Source organism: Chelonoidis abingdonii, chromosome 4 (assembly GCF_003597395.2).
Source record: "Chelonoidis abingdonii isolate Lonesome George chromosome 4, CheloAbing_2.0, whole genome shotgun sequence".
Taxonomy (NCBI): domain Eukaryota; kingdom Metazoa; phylum Chordata; order Testudines; family Testudinidae; genus Chelonoidis; species Chelonoidis abingdonii.
Window position 1 is genome coordinate 35936347 of NC_133772.1, and position 14887 is coordinate 35951233.

General features: G+C 40.3%; 1 protein-coding gene across 1 annotated transcript in view; it reads left to right on the forward strand.

Moving 5' to 3' along the window:
- Positions 1-3495: 3495 nt before the first annotated feature.
- Positions 3496-14887, forward strand: part of LOC116837279 (solute carrier family 9 member C1-like) — a 330899-nt gene continuing 319507 nt past the window's right edge. The window contains exons 1-2 of the mRNA XM_032801556.2: positions 3496-3661; positions 9749-9854. Coding sequence (XP_032657447.2) covers positions 3496-3661; positions 9749-9854 — 272 coding nt within the window. The remainder of the gene's footprint in view (positions 3662-9748; positions 9855-14887) is intronic.

Sequence of the window (14887 nt, forward strand, 5' to 3'; positions counted from 1 at the left end):
TTTTGAAATGAATAATCAACCATAGTAAAACTGTAGCATCATTAGTAACCATCTTGAATTCAAACATAAAACCCAAAGTAATACAAAATGATTTTTAAAATACAAGTTGATATTTAAATCAAGTACAATGCATTTCTGTATTTAAGTATATTAGAATGATATACAACATAAAAAGGTAGATATATATACAAGATATACAATTATGAAATTTAAAGAGCATATTCAGTACCTTGGAGACTTAAAAAAAAAGCAGCAATATGAAATGGAATTAGCATGATATTTTGACATATGAGCCTCAGTTCAATCCTGGAGTAATTTAGTTGATTTCTTATCTAAATGGGATGTCACTAAATCAAACAGTTCAAATTTAGGGGATTACTTCACATCTTGAGCACTGATTTTGGGAAAAGTTGGTGTTTTGCATTCCCTTTAGAAAAGTCATCCTTGGGCTTAATCTGATTTCCTTTAAACATGGAGTTTCACAGAATTTTTGATTATTGAAATGGTGGAGTCCATGAAATTTTGACATGCATGACTCAACAGAAGTTGTACAAATCCAGAATTACTTTGAAGTTATAATTGTCCTATCACCATTGTAGTCAAGAGGAGTTTTGCTTACTTAAGTACCACAGTTGAACACTATGAACCTGTGTGTGCTGAGTACCAACAACTTCTACAACTTTCAGTGGAAAATGAGGTGCTCAACAGCTTTCAGAATCATAACCGACATCGACACTTTTGATATATAATGTGGCATATTGCCCTTTTTTCTGTTTGAAAATCTGGCAATAATATATTTGAGTATCTTCAGTAGATTAAGGGGGAGGAAGGCCAGTATACCAACTGTGCACCTGATCTTTTCCCAGAGCTTTGCAGAATAAAAATGTCAACAATACCAAAGCTCTGTCCTATGCAGAGTAAAAAAGACACCACTACAGTAGTTTTGCGTTGTCTTATTGAATATAATATAATATTCATTGAAAGCAAGACCATCATGAATTCAACAGAGACAACAGTTCTGCTATAAAGTGGCCTGGAAATTTTTTTTTTGGTGGCAAAGTAAAAATAAAATCTTCACTTTGCGTTTGGTCTTTTTAAATGTCTAAAGTGCTTAAGCAAATGAAGCGTCCTTACCCTTTGGAATAAAACAAGGTTTTACATTTCAGCTTGTTTTCAACAGTTCCAGATAGCAGCAGTGGAAAAAAGCCAACTTGGTCTTATTCAGTATCTGACTAAAATCAGCACTGCAGAATATTTTTCTATCTGAAGTGCTGTGTTGGCAACTTACCCAAAACCTCATGCACAGATCTAGTCCCACCAAAGCTCTGGGGCTATTCTATCTTGCATGAGCAGTAATGGTCCTCCAGAGTTTTCAGGAGAGCCAGGGATTGCCAGACTGCAGTGTGCTCCGACCATACCCCCTCCTCTCCCAACAGGGCCAGGCAGAAGCATTTACATTCATATTAAACTACCCAAGGGTTTCCAATAAGACCAGGGAAATCCTCAGCTACCCAATTAAGGTGGCCTTTTTGCATTGCTGGATGCAGGGGCTCTCTATAAAATGGGAGTAGGTTGCAGCCTCCCTCATCATTAAGAGGGAGGTGTGGCTCATGGACAAAACAGGGTTCTGTAGCCTGTTTATTCTTGAGCCAAGTGTCCAACCCACCCATTTGATGGTGATTGTAGAACTGGGTGGAAATTTTTCATTAGAAGTTTTAGCTGAAAACTTGGTTTTGAATAAAACAAAGATTTTGTGGAAACTCTGTTTTCCTGAAGAAAAAAAAGTCACTTGGTTTCCCCCTTTATTCTAACAGAAAAAGGGGAGGAGGGAGTGGAAGTGTGGGGGTAAAACAAAACACACTTTCTCACACATTTTTAATCCATTTCACCCTCTTTTCAGTTGGAAAAATGGGATTTTTTATTAGGTTTAAAAAGTAAAAGTGGCATATAGTCTCTTTTTTTACCTCCCCCCCCATTTTTTCCCAATGGGTGTTGCCAGCACAAAGTGCCAGAGGCAAGCAACAGCGGTTTGAGGCCTGGTGTGCTTGGCTCGAATAAACACACCAGGAGTGGAGAAGCAAAACACAAGTTTATTTGAGCTCAAATAAGGTGCAAGGGAGAATGCAATCTCAAATCCTGCACACCTAAAACAAGCAGTTTCTTTCTTTTATATCTCAGTTGTTTACTACAAAACTTTTTCTTGCTAACTAATTTTTCACTCCCCCCTCCTTTCCTATCCAGCTGCAGTATCTTTTTTCACTCAATCTTTTGTCTCCCCCCCCCTTCCCTTTCTGCTGCAAAGACATGTATGCTGTATCTAAGAGTAGCCTTGACACTTGCTTCAATTTAGCTCCAGTGTATCACAGCAGGAAACTGGCTATTACAATCAAAAAACTAACTGCTGACATTACATTTTACAGCTATTAACACATTAGGTTACACTAGGTTACACAAAGTGTTAAACATGGAGAAATAATGATTCATTAAGGCCTGAGCAGGAGGGCTTTATCAACACTTGTGGTCTTCCATTTTCCCAAGTTACCTAGATTTATGCCTAGTGACACCAACATGGGGAACAAGTAAAATGTGAGTTGCGCGGGAGGGGGAGTGAAAACAAGTTTTTCAAAATGTTTTGACACAATGGGGATAGTTAATATTGGCCCCCTCTCCTCTCACTAGCCCCGCTCTCTCCTTAAAGGGGGAGAGCGGCGGCTACAGGGCTGGGACATGGGGCAGAAGCCCCCACCCTCAGCCTGGGAGGGAGTCACAACGCGTCCTGCCGTCACAACATTCTCCACAGACTAGACTCTTGCGCTGTTTGCGTCCTACAGGTTGACCCGCTCCGCTCCGGAAAACCTGGCACTGCGTGCTGGAGGCGCTTCAAACCCAACGGCGCCGGGTCCGCGCGGCTGAGGCCTGGTGCTGCTTCGACAGCCGCGTTTTAATTCCACGGGTTCGCGCGCGCAGCTGGGTCTCGGAGCGCGGCGCGCGCCGGAGCACTTTCAAACCTAACGGCAGCAGCGGCGTTTGGTCTCGCGCCACGTCCGTGACCCGACCGCGGGCGGAGGTGGCGCCTCTGGGGAGTGATGGTGGTGCAGGGGCTTCCTAGCGCGAACATGGCCACGCTGAGCATCTGAAAGGGCGGGCAGGGCCGGGCCGGGCCGGGCCTGAAACTAACCGAGAGAGGGACCCGTGGAAGCAGGAAAGATTGAGCCTGGGCGCTGCCTCGTAGAGAGATCCGGCTCCTGGGACGGCCCCTCACCACCTCCTTCTGAGGACTGGGTGCGAGAAGGGCTCCCAGGACCTGCGCTGGGCCTTTGCAGTGGGCAAGGGGGAAATCCATCCTTGCAGTGAGGAGAAGGCCCAGCTAGGACTTAGGCCAGTGCCCTGGTGCCTCTTCTCTCCCCCCCCCAGGGGTGGGGGTGTGGTGATGGCTGTTGGGCGGGGTCCCTGTCTGTGAGCCCAGTGGATTGAGTGGCACAGGGCTCGGGCAGGATGAGCGCCATAAACAGCAGCTTTGTCTGGGTCACACCCTCTCTGCCTCAGGGACCCTTAGGCAGGAGGTACTCGGTGGAGACCAAGTTCCGTGGACACTACCATATCATAGGGATGAGGCAGCCATTCATTGTGCTGCTGGTGTTTGTGAGCTGTGCAGTGGGAGGTAAGACACTTAAGGGCTCCTAATATTGAAATGATAGTAAGCAGCTATAGTCACATATTGGATGACAGTAGCATGGCTTGTTCCTTTCAACCCAAGTGAACCTTGCAGACCTCTGGGAATAGAAAAACACCTGCTTGGCCTGTGTGATACAGTCCCTCTCAGCGTGTGTGTCAGCGAAGTCTGTGGTTAATTACTGGAAATGGATTAGACCTAATTGCATTATGACACCATCTAGGCTGTAACTTTTCACTTTGACTAGTTTCACCTTTTATCTCTAACCTTTTGCCCTCTCCCTGTGACCTTCACTGCCCAACTTCACACACAAGTTATATCATTGGGCTTCTCAGCTCCTTTTGTTATCTCTCCTCATACCTCAGCTACCCTCTGCACTCTTCTTCCTCATCATTCTGTTCATCTCCTTCCCTTTATGTCCCTCACTTGACTTCCACAAGCACCACTTTTCTTTCTTTTGTTATTTCCCTGGTCACATCCCCTCATCAATCATCCATTTCTAACCCCCAGGCAAAAAAAAATTGATCATACATTTTTACATAACAAAGAGGTTCCAAAAATAGCAGGAATCAAGCCACTAACTGGAACCTGAATCTGGAACCAAATGCAGTTCTGCTTGAGCTATGTTAACCTCTTCAATTATTGTAGTCTTTTCATTAGAGTGGTTTTCCTAATTGCTATGACCTACCTGAGACATGGTTGCAAGCTAGCAGCCTTGTCAGTGGAGAAACAATAGTGCAGTTATCATCCTGAGAAAGTAGCATTATACCAGTATTTACTCCAAAGTGTAATTCAGAATTCCAGAGGGCATAATCTGTCCATCATTCTGCCTAATGTGTAATCATTATAAAGAGAGAAAATAGCCCAAATTAGATATAAAATGAGCTCTGCATATTTAGTTGAAAAGAACTAAACCATACAGAAGAACTCGGTTCCAGTGTAATTCCAGATAAAGAAAGAAAAAAGCTCATAAGAAAGGAGGCACCATCATATAATGGCTTAGGAACTACATCACAATATTTTTAAAGATCTCAGAAACAGAGTGTACTCTGGATACTTTGGGTACACTCTCCCTGATCTCCTGCTACTTCATGGTCAGTGCAGTCCTCTGTATCATCATTTTAAATCTGCAAGTTTACTTACCTTTACAAAGCACTAGAAGCTGAACGTTTCAAGCTTCTGCTGATGAGGTATTGAATAGAAAGGTACTCCATGTTGTGGTATCTTCCTTTTCTTTAAACTTTTTCCCCTTGAATTCTGGCTTTCCTTATTTTTTTATGCAGCTTTTCTGTTGACTGTTTTCCACCTTTACAGGACCAATAGACCTAGTGATATGAGGAAGAGAGAAAATTAAGTTCTTAGCTGTCCATTTCTTTTGTCTGAGGTATAGGGTTTGCTGATCTAACCCATCATTGCTTCAAGGTTACAGAAGTCTTACTATGGAAGAGAATAAAGGAGTAGACCCAAACTGACAGAGAAAAGTTTTGAATGCCAGCGAAGCAAGACTTGCTCTCCCACCCCTTGCTCTGGGATGGGCAAAGGCCAGGGTCTGGTTTTTTTCAGCAGCAATGGATGCAGATCCCTAAGACCACTGACTGCAGGGCCAGCTTTAGGAAAAATGGCACTCTGGGCAAACTTGTATTTGGTGTGCCTGGTGCTTGTGGGATCCCTCTGTTGCCCCTGGATTCCCCTCCATCACTCCAGCCCCCATAAGCTCCTCGGGCTCCCCTTTCCCCACAGTGCCCACAGGAAAGACTGCAGAGGGAGGAGTTTCTGAGCCCCGGGGGTTCCCTTAGCCATACACTTCTGACCACCCTGTCTGTGGGAGGGGGGACCCAGGGGCTGATCCTGCTGCTTGCATCTTCCTGCCGGGTTGGCAGCCCTGTTTGCATACACTTACCCCCACTTCTGCAGCCTAAGCCTGCCAGCTTGCAGCACTCAAGACAGCACCCTCATGACCACCCTGGGCAGACTCCCGTGTCACCCACCCCTGAGACTGGCCCTGACTGACTGCTTTCTGGTATCTCATCAGGATACTTCAAGATCTTCCATTCTCTGATTTCTGGTTCTTACAGATTTATCCAGTTTAATGTCTCTTATCAGCCAGCGAAGAAAGAAACAGTGAAGTTTTATGGCCTATTCTAGACATACTAGTCTGTTCTGTTTTGGTGCCAGAATGATCATGAGGTTTCAGTCTGTTTGAGATCTGCTGTGTCTCCTTTTATGATCTACAGGAGTTTCATGATGGATACAACTTAGACTATAGAAGCGGTAGAACCTTGAGACTTTCTTGCATCTAGAGCGCTAAAAGACTTCTACCTGCACATACAACTCTACCCCAATATAATGCTGTCCTCGGGAGCCAAAAAATCTTACTGCGTTATAGGTGAAACCATGTTATATTGAACTTGCTTTGATTTCCGGAATACGCTGCCCCCCCCCCCCCCCGGAGCGCTGCTTTACCATGTTATATCCGAATTCATGTTATATTGGGTCATGTTATATCAGGGTAGAGGTATACATGTTGTATCTAAAATACTTCCACTTAACTATAGGCCAAGAGCAATTTCAGTAATTTTAACTTTTGGCTTTATGTCAGCATTCAGAATCTTCATGAAGTTCACAGACATGGTGGATTTATGCTAATCAGGCTCCCCTTTTTTGCTTTTCAGGTTGCAAAGAAGGGGGGAGGGAAGTGTAGGTGTTACTTAAGTTAAGGAAGATTGCATGGTCTGAGGTGCTTTTTATTTTCTGCGTATAAGGGCTCATTCCTTTAGAGTCATCACTACTTCGTTGGTGGAAAAAATCAGCCTCTGTGGAGGTGATCTGCCATGCAAAAACCTAGCATTCAATCTATTACTTTGACTGTGAAATGGCAAGTAATGTCAACATGTCAGCAGACTTGGCTCTTTAGAGGACGGGTCTCGGGACCATGGTCCAAGGATAACAGAACCAGGGAGTGCCTAGTAAGCCTGTCCAAGGTTTACCTGGGGTGCTACTAGTTATAGCACAGAATCTAAACTAGTGGGCTCCTCTTATAAAGGGAGATTTTGGTTTAACTTTGTTCATTGATTTTCTGCAAAGGAGAATACCTGTCTGGAAGTCTAGTGGCATATTTTGGAGTTCTAATTGAGTGTGGCTGAGAGAGGGGACTTCTTATAAGAAGTGCCCTGTTGGGGACCCAAAACTTAAAAAACTGTAAGGATGAAGCTGCCTGTAGTGAGGAACAGCAGCCCAGATTTTGAATAAATGGTCTCCTCCTTTGCAGAAAGTCACATTATAAAGCAAGGGCAAAACCCCCCGTTTTCTAGTTGTGTTGGCTTTGAAGTTTAATTTTCTCTTAAGCTAAAATGAGGATTTTTTTTTTATTTCTCCTTATTTGGTTTCTTTAAAAATAAGTGGTAAAAATTAAAAGTAATCACAGATTCAAAGAAGTAACACTGGAAGACACAATTGACAGTTCAGGTCCAGTTTTAAAATAACCTTTTAATTTTTATCAGGATTTACTTGGGCACAAATATACATAGCTAACTTTTTTATTTTCATATTTGTATCTTAATATGAATTATAAACATCACTTAGAGTGAGAGAATTCTGTAAAATCTGAGGTGGATTTGAGATGTGTAATGTAAATAAGCTTAATTTCAAGGCAGAAAATAGTCCTCCTCCCATAGCCAGAAAAGAGATTTGTGATGGATATCCATCATATCTGGATCCAGGACAGAGTTTCTGGAGAAGCAGGCAAGATTCAACCAAAAAGGGGTGTTTTTGTCTCCACACAACTCTATTTCAAATCTTTGTGTTCCTGATCTGTGGCAGGTGCAAAAGCTGTTGCTATTCTGTAAAAGAATAATGGGTGCACAGCAGTTACTGCAGAGGCAAAGCCACTGTACTAGGAAGGTGGTTATAGATATTATACACAGGAGCAGGTCTACTTTTGTTAATGGAAATATTACAAACGTCAACAATTAAGAATATCAGATAGACACTTTCCGGAGAACATTTCACTATACCTTACAAACATGAGTTAACAGTTTGGAAAGGTATAGTAATTTCCCAGATGTGCGTGCTAAACCACAGGGAATTTACCTACGCTCTTAATATCAATACATTCAAGTGTGAAAATGGTTTACATTTTCACATGAAAATGCTCAGGAAAATAGAACAAAAGTACTTGACTCTAAAGACATATCTACAAGGAGGGGTAATGTGCCCTACAGGGGTGTATTTTCTACAGCACAGTAATGTGTTGGTTTTTTTAAAAACTCCACTAGCAGGGTTGACTACACAGAGCAATTAATGTGCAACAAGTTAGTGTGCTTTAGAAATCATACCACCTCTGTGTAGAGAAGCCCTGTCTCTTGAACAGGCACACCTGGATGTGTATAGTTGCATGTTAACTATTCATGAATACCACATGTGAAATAATCTCACAGACGTGTGCTTCCCACCCCAAATATTACATACGCCTTCCAAATTCTGATATATGAAAGATGCATAATTAAGTCTGTGACAGCTGGAAGAACTGTAAATGTGCCCATTTGACAGGAACAATCAGTCCTCTTACCATTAGTCTAGCTTGTTCTGTTGTGATTTTGTATTTCATAACCTGACGACTATAGAAATCAAAAGTTTACTGATGTATATTGATGAAGCAGCACTCTATGTGGATTGTAGCTGGCCAGATCTCTCATTTTGTCCGTATTTTTAGATGGATGCTGTTAGGTTTTTTTCCTTAAGTGAGGCTCAAGAAAGTTTTAGGTGCCCATGATACCTACAAAACTTTTACCCATATTACCATGCTCATTTTGAAGATATCTGGAGGAACTTTTTTGTGTTGTTGCAGTACCATATAATGCTTAACATGCATCTTGTGCTATTTGTTTTTAGTCCTCTACTGTTAGGGATACAGCACATGAACTAAATAATAATATACACCTCTACCCCACTATAACGTGATCGTGGGGAGCCAAAAATTCCTACCATGTTATAGCTGAAACCTTGTTATATCGGGGTAGCGGCGGCAGGGCTCCAGCGGTGATTTAAAGAGCTCTGGTCTGCAGCCGCTGCGAGGAGCTTGAGCCCTTTAAATCATCAGTGGAGCCCTGCTGCTGCAGCCCTGGGGTAGCGGCGGCAGGGCTCCAGCGGGATTTAAAGGGGCCAGGGCTCCCTGCAGCAGCTGGAGCCCCGGACCCTTGAAAGTGCTGCCAGAGCCCCGTTGCTACTGCGCTATACACAAACCATGTTATATCGGTCACGTTATAGCAGGGTAGAGGTGTACTCAGATGCTACAGTACAAGGCTATTTGGAATTTGGTTACATGTAACTTTGGCAAATGTTTTTGCGGAGGTCCTAATATAGTTCTTGTTGGTTAGACTTTTTACTGATATATTTTCATTGGTGTATTTTCAACTAGACTTGATATTGAAAATAGGAAAAAGAAGCAAGTAATTGGTTTTATTGCACAATTAAATGCTGAATAACACTATCCTAGTTAACTGAAACACTTCTTCAGAAATTGCCTCTGCAGGTCTCCATTATGGGATTTGTCTTCACTATATACCTTCCCTAAAGTGAATTCACATGTTGGATTGTTGTGCTGTTTATTCAAAACCCCATTTGGTTAAACACTTTCAGATGTCCATAAAACATTTTGGTGTTGTATTGAGGTAATCCGTTCGAGGTATAGAAAATAGAACGGGGAAGGAAGAAAATTTCATTGGCAGATATGGGGAGTGTTTTTTGTTTTGCTTGTCTCACCTTGCACATTTTAGCCAAAGGGAAATACTGATTCTGATTAGTGCTTACCAGTCAGACCAAGACCTTGAACTAGGAACATACATGCAGTTGTGCACTGGATATGAAAATAAGTACTGATTGAACATTGAGTTTATCCCTGTTAAATGTAAATTTCCACAACTCTTATATTAGCCTGTTTTCAAACCTAAAATCAAGTAGCAGGTACAGGAGAATTTCAGGTCAGATCTGCTGGGCTGCTTCTGAGCAGAGATGCATGTTTTGAAATTATATACAGTGATATTGTTTCTATGTATAATAATCTCTTTTTATTTCCAGCTCTGTTGAGAACCATTCTGAAGGAATCAAACATTCCTGTTATTGTAATTCTTTGTTTGATTGGAGTTCTCCTTGGAGTAGTGGGCTACTTTGTAAAGGAGGTACTGTATATTTAGTAACTATAACTGCTATTAATGTGGGCCATAAGGCAACACATGGGTTTTTTGTTTAGTTTATGTTTTTTTTTCACCCCACAGGGTTATAATTAAAGAGGGAGTTTAGTTTAGTGCAAGGGTTCCCAAACAGTGGACCATAGAACACTATCCTATATGGCAGAGGTCGGCAACCTTTCAGAAGTAGTGTGCTGAGTCTTCATTTATTCACTCTAATTTAAGGTTTTGTGTGCTGGTAATACATTTTAACATTTTTAGAAGGTCTCTTTCTATAAATCTATAATATATAACTAAACTAGTGTTGTTTGTAAAGTAAATAAGGTTTTCAAAATGTTTAAGAAGCTTCATTTAAAATTAAATTAAAATGCAGAGCCCCCTGGACTGGTGGCTGGGACCCGGGCAGTGTGAGTGCCACTAAAAATCAGCTCGTGTGCCACCTTCGGCACGCCTGTCATAGGTTGCCTACCCCGCTATATGGCTATCCTTGTTTCCAGATACTAAACAACATTCAGAGGCAGCTAAAAATACATGCCTAATACTAGTTTTCCATACAAGATATTTCTGTAGCTGGCACAGGGATGCTATGAGATTGTCAATGAGAGGGGAGGTAGACCTTATAATTGTGAATGGGGTGGGTTTGTAAGAATGTTCTTTCTATTAAGAAGTAGTTCATGTTATCAAAATATTTGAGAACTGTTTGTCTGGAGATTAAAGTTCCAGTCTAGGCTTAGAGATCTAACTTTCGCCCACAATTGTCCCAATTCCTTCATTTGTGGAATAGGGATAATAGTTCTTTAATTCATAGGGTCTTCTATAGTATACTGAATATTTATAAATCATTTTGAAATACTCAGATGGTAGGCTCTGTAACTGCAAAGTATAATTTCTGGACTGCCTGTTATGGAACAAATCATTTTGGTAAAACCTCACATTTCATTACTGCACATAAACAGTAGATTATGTGATTACTGTTACACATTTGGGGGCGTATTCATGAATAGTTTACTGAAGAAATGTTAGTGGAATAAAGTGACGGGAGTGTAATTGTTTCTTATCTCACAGCCTGAAAACTGAAGTAAAACAGGAATAAGTCAATATTTTTTTTTAAAGTAAATAAAACTGGGGGTGATACAATTGGATTACTCAAAATTACTCTTGACGTGTGTGGTAGAATGATGGTTGTTGACTTTACTATTATTAAAAGCTTAATTCAGGTCAATTCAGGCAAAACATGTTCCATATTTTGTGCTAAAGAGAAATCAGCCTACTAATTAAAAAAACAAAATTGAAATCCCTATTTGGAAAGCTGCGTATAAAGTACTTGTGTAGTGATTTACCTTTTTCCTCATGTCATAAATATAGTGATCCTCCCAACGGCTCTACAAGGTACTGCAGATATGTAACTACAGATAGAGGAATTGAAAAACAGTGAGGCTATGACAAGTTTGAGGCCACACAGTGGGGTGGATAAAAATTATTTTATTTAAAAAAAAATTAAAACTTTTTTATATAATTGGATTTTTTAAAAATTAAATACTGGTTTATTTTTTGAAGTAAACCTCTTTGAAATTATAACAACATGTTAAGGCCTAAACTTACAAAAATCAATTAAATCATTTAAATTTAAATTAAAATATTTATATTAAACAGTACATGTTTGCTGTTAAAGTTTCAAAGAAAGTCAAACAACTGAATTGGTGGAAGTTACTAACTAAGCGCTTGTAACCTGAGTTTATTGAAGTGCTGAACCAGTTTTTGAGTCTCTTCTGTAAGTGCAGAGAGAACATTTGGGTTTATTCACCTAGTTCGGTTCAGTGACTAGTTCATTTAAAGTTAAGAAACCAGCTGAAGAAAAAAGTAGAAAAGCGTGTTTTCCTCTTCCAATCTGTGAATTAAAAACTAGATGTAAGAGGATGAGATCTACTATATCTAAAATCCTGAAGGACATTGGTGACCAGAAATATTCAGTGCATTTAACTACCTACAGATAATATTTTGTTTAATAAATCAGTTAGTTTTAAATTTAAAACAGGATTTGATAATATTTTTTCTTGTATATCCCGCACATGTAAAATAGTTTTAGTTAACTATGAAAAATGTTGTAAAATGCCATTTTTGTGCATTTTTAATTGAATTCAAATTTCCAAATAAAGCTTGACACAAATCACAAGTAAAAAAATTAATCATCATCTAGTAAGTAAGAAATGTGAATAAATGTAAGATAAGCTCTATAATTGTTTAAATGTGTATAGATATAGTGTGTCCTTCTGTTTAGTAAAAAGAAACACCAAATGTAGTTTAAAAGCTATATTTAGTTGCAAAGTAACATGTTTTAATTGTTACCAACTAATGAGAATTTGTATTCCACTATAACCCCCACATCTTTTTCAGCAGTACTACCACCTTTCCAGTCCCATTTTGTGACTGTGCATTTGATTTTTTTCTTCCCAAGTGTAGTACTTTGCACTTACCTTTATTGAATTTTATCTTGTTATTTTCAGACCAGTTCTCCAATTTGCCCAGTTCATTTTGAATTCTGATCCTGTCTCTAAGCTGTTTGTAACCCCTCCTGTCTTTGTGTCATCTGCAAACTTTATAAGCATACTCTCCACTCCATTATGCAGGTCATTAATGAAAATACTGAATAGTACCAAACCAAAGCCTGACCTCTGCTGGACCTAGGGTGACCAGATGTCCTGATCTTATAGGGATAGTCCCGATTTTTGGGTCTTTTTCTTATATAGGCTCCTATTACCCCCTGCTCCTGTCCCGATTTTTCACATTTGCTGTCTGGTCACCCTAGCTGGACCCCACTAGATAGATGTTCTCAATTTGACGACAAATCATTGATAACTGCTTGTTGAGTGTGGTCTTTCAACCAATTGTGCACCCCCTATATAGTAAATTCATATATACTACATTTCCCTAGTTTGTTTATGAGATTAGCATCTGGGACTGTCTCAAAAGCCTTACTAAAATCAAGATATTTCATGTCTACTGCTTCCCCCTATCCACTAGGCTTGTAACTCTGTCAAAGAAAGAAATTAGTTTGGTTGGACATGATTTGTTCTTGACAAATCCATGCTGGCTGTTCCTTATAACCTCATTATCCTTTAGGTACATACAGATTGAAATGGACTCAAAAAGTCAATTATGCACTGAACTGTGGACACTTCCAAAGCCTCTTAATAGGTTGTGGGCAACTTCTCAATTCTGCTCAGTTATAAAAATTTCACTTAAGACAATCTCAAATGCCTCGATTTTAAGAGTTTCTTCAAGCAGGATTGGATTTTGTATTGTCTACCTGCAACTTGCAGGGACAAATTTCCACTTTTAGGGTTATTAAAGTGGCACATTTTTGGTCCCATTCCGTTGTCACGTTGTTGTTTTTTTTTATGGTTGTAACCTGCCTCCTGAAACTAACATTTTGCTCTGTAAACTCTTTGTGTAGCCCAAATCTAGTTTCTCTTTTTGTTCCTCCTCCCTTCTAGTCCATTGTATTGCCACTACTCCCAGAGGCTCTTCTCTTTCAAAAAATCTTCTCATTATGATGATTATTGTCAGGCAAGAGGCAGAGAGAGCTCTTCTCTCCTGTAAAGAACTGTTTCTGACTTTTCTGCAAGAATAAAGAAATTTTGAAAATAGTTCTATAGTTTTATGCTCAGTTCCAGGTCTTCCCTACATATCAATCAGAAAATTGCCCTTCCTGGATTTTCCTCTTCTTTTAAGTCCCTGATAAGAGATTCGGCATACTGTGGATGTGGTCAGTCCGAGCACTCTACTCTTTACATACATAGAGTTAATCTATTCATACTCCTTATTTGTGCTCTGGAGGGCCTCAGAAGTTCTGAAAGTTTCTAGATTCATCATAGCTAGCTGGATAAAGTCTTGTATTCTGCTCTGCGTACCCTCTGCATTTTCATACTCTTGGGATATGTTCATTGATGTAGCTTGTATGGTGGAACCATCTTGTAGCAGTGCCTGTAGAGTGCTCGAGTTCCTTTCCTACCCTTTCCCTTAGCATTCAAAGTCCAAGCTTTGAAAAGGGGTGCATGGCATTGCCTGCCACTTCAGTTCAGACTGCAACAGACAGACAGACGTAGACCTCCCTTGATCTCTTTGATTGTAGCTTTTAGATACGCATCTCACTATTTCAGCTTTCATTAAGGTTAGTTAGTTAGCTAATAGTTCATCATTTTAGTGTGAATTTAGATTTTATAATTGTTTTAGGATATTTAGTAGGATTTAGTCCTGGCATTGATGGCAAATCCAAAGACAAAGAAGCATGCTTTAAAAGATGTGTGTCATGCCCTGCAGTCTTTCCAGCATCTGCCGTCCCTATCAGATGCTTCAAGAGCCTAGGGGAAGAACATTCTTCTTCTAATTATGCTATTTGTAGCACATTCACTCCTTGGGGCTATAAAGGAGAGAAAAAATAGATTCCGGACTCTCCTATTATAGGAGGCTCTGACTGCTAGAACTTTTGGATCACAGGTATCTAACAGATCTGAAGAAAGAGAAAGGAGGCCTGAATCAGCACTTAATACTTCTGCATTCAAGAACACCACTGTGATAAATCATTCAGCCTTAGCACCAAGCTCCAGTTCCAACTTTACTGAGCTAAATCCTCTGATCTGTTGCCGTCATACTAAGGCCTATGTTGGAGAGGATTCCAGATAAGAGACCCAAACCACCAGATACCATTCTGAAACCAAATACTTTGGTTTTGAGAAAAAGAGAGGCTAAATTGTACTAGGGAAGCCGTCTTACTCCAGTGATTCATTGAATCCTTTGGACTGAGAACACAGTATCGTTCTGAGCTCTAAGAACAAGAGAGCTCCAAATTGTAGTAATGTTACAGATTTGATTCAGATCCACGTACTTCAACTCATCCAGTTCCTACTATTACAGTTATGGCACAAGTTAGGTGGATCCACAACAAATTTTTGACCCAACTGTCTCCTTAACTAAAATAATGAAGAGGCCAACAGAGGAACATCCCTCTCAATTTTCTCGTCCTGACAAA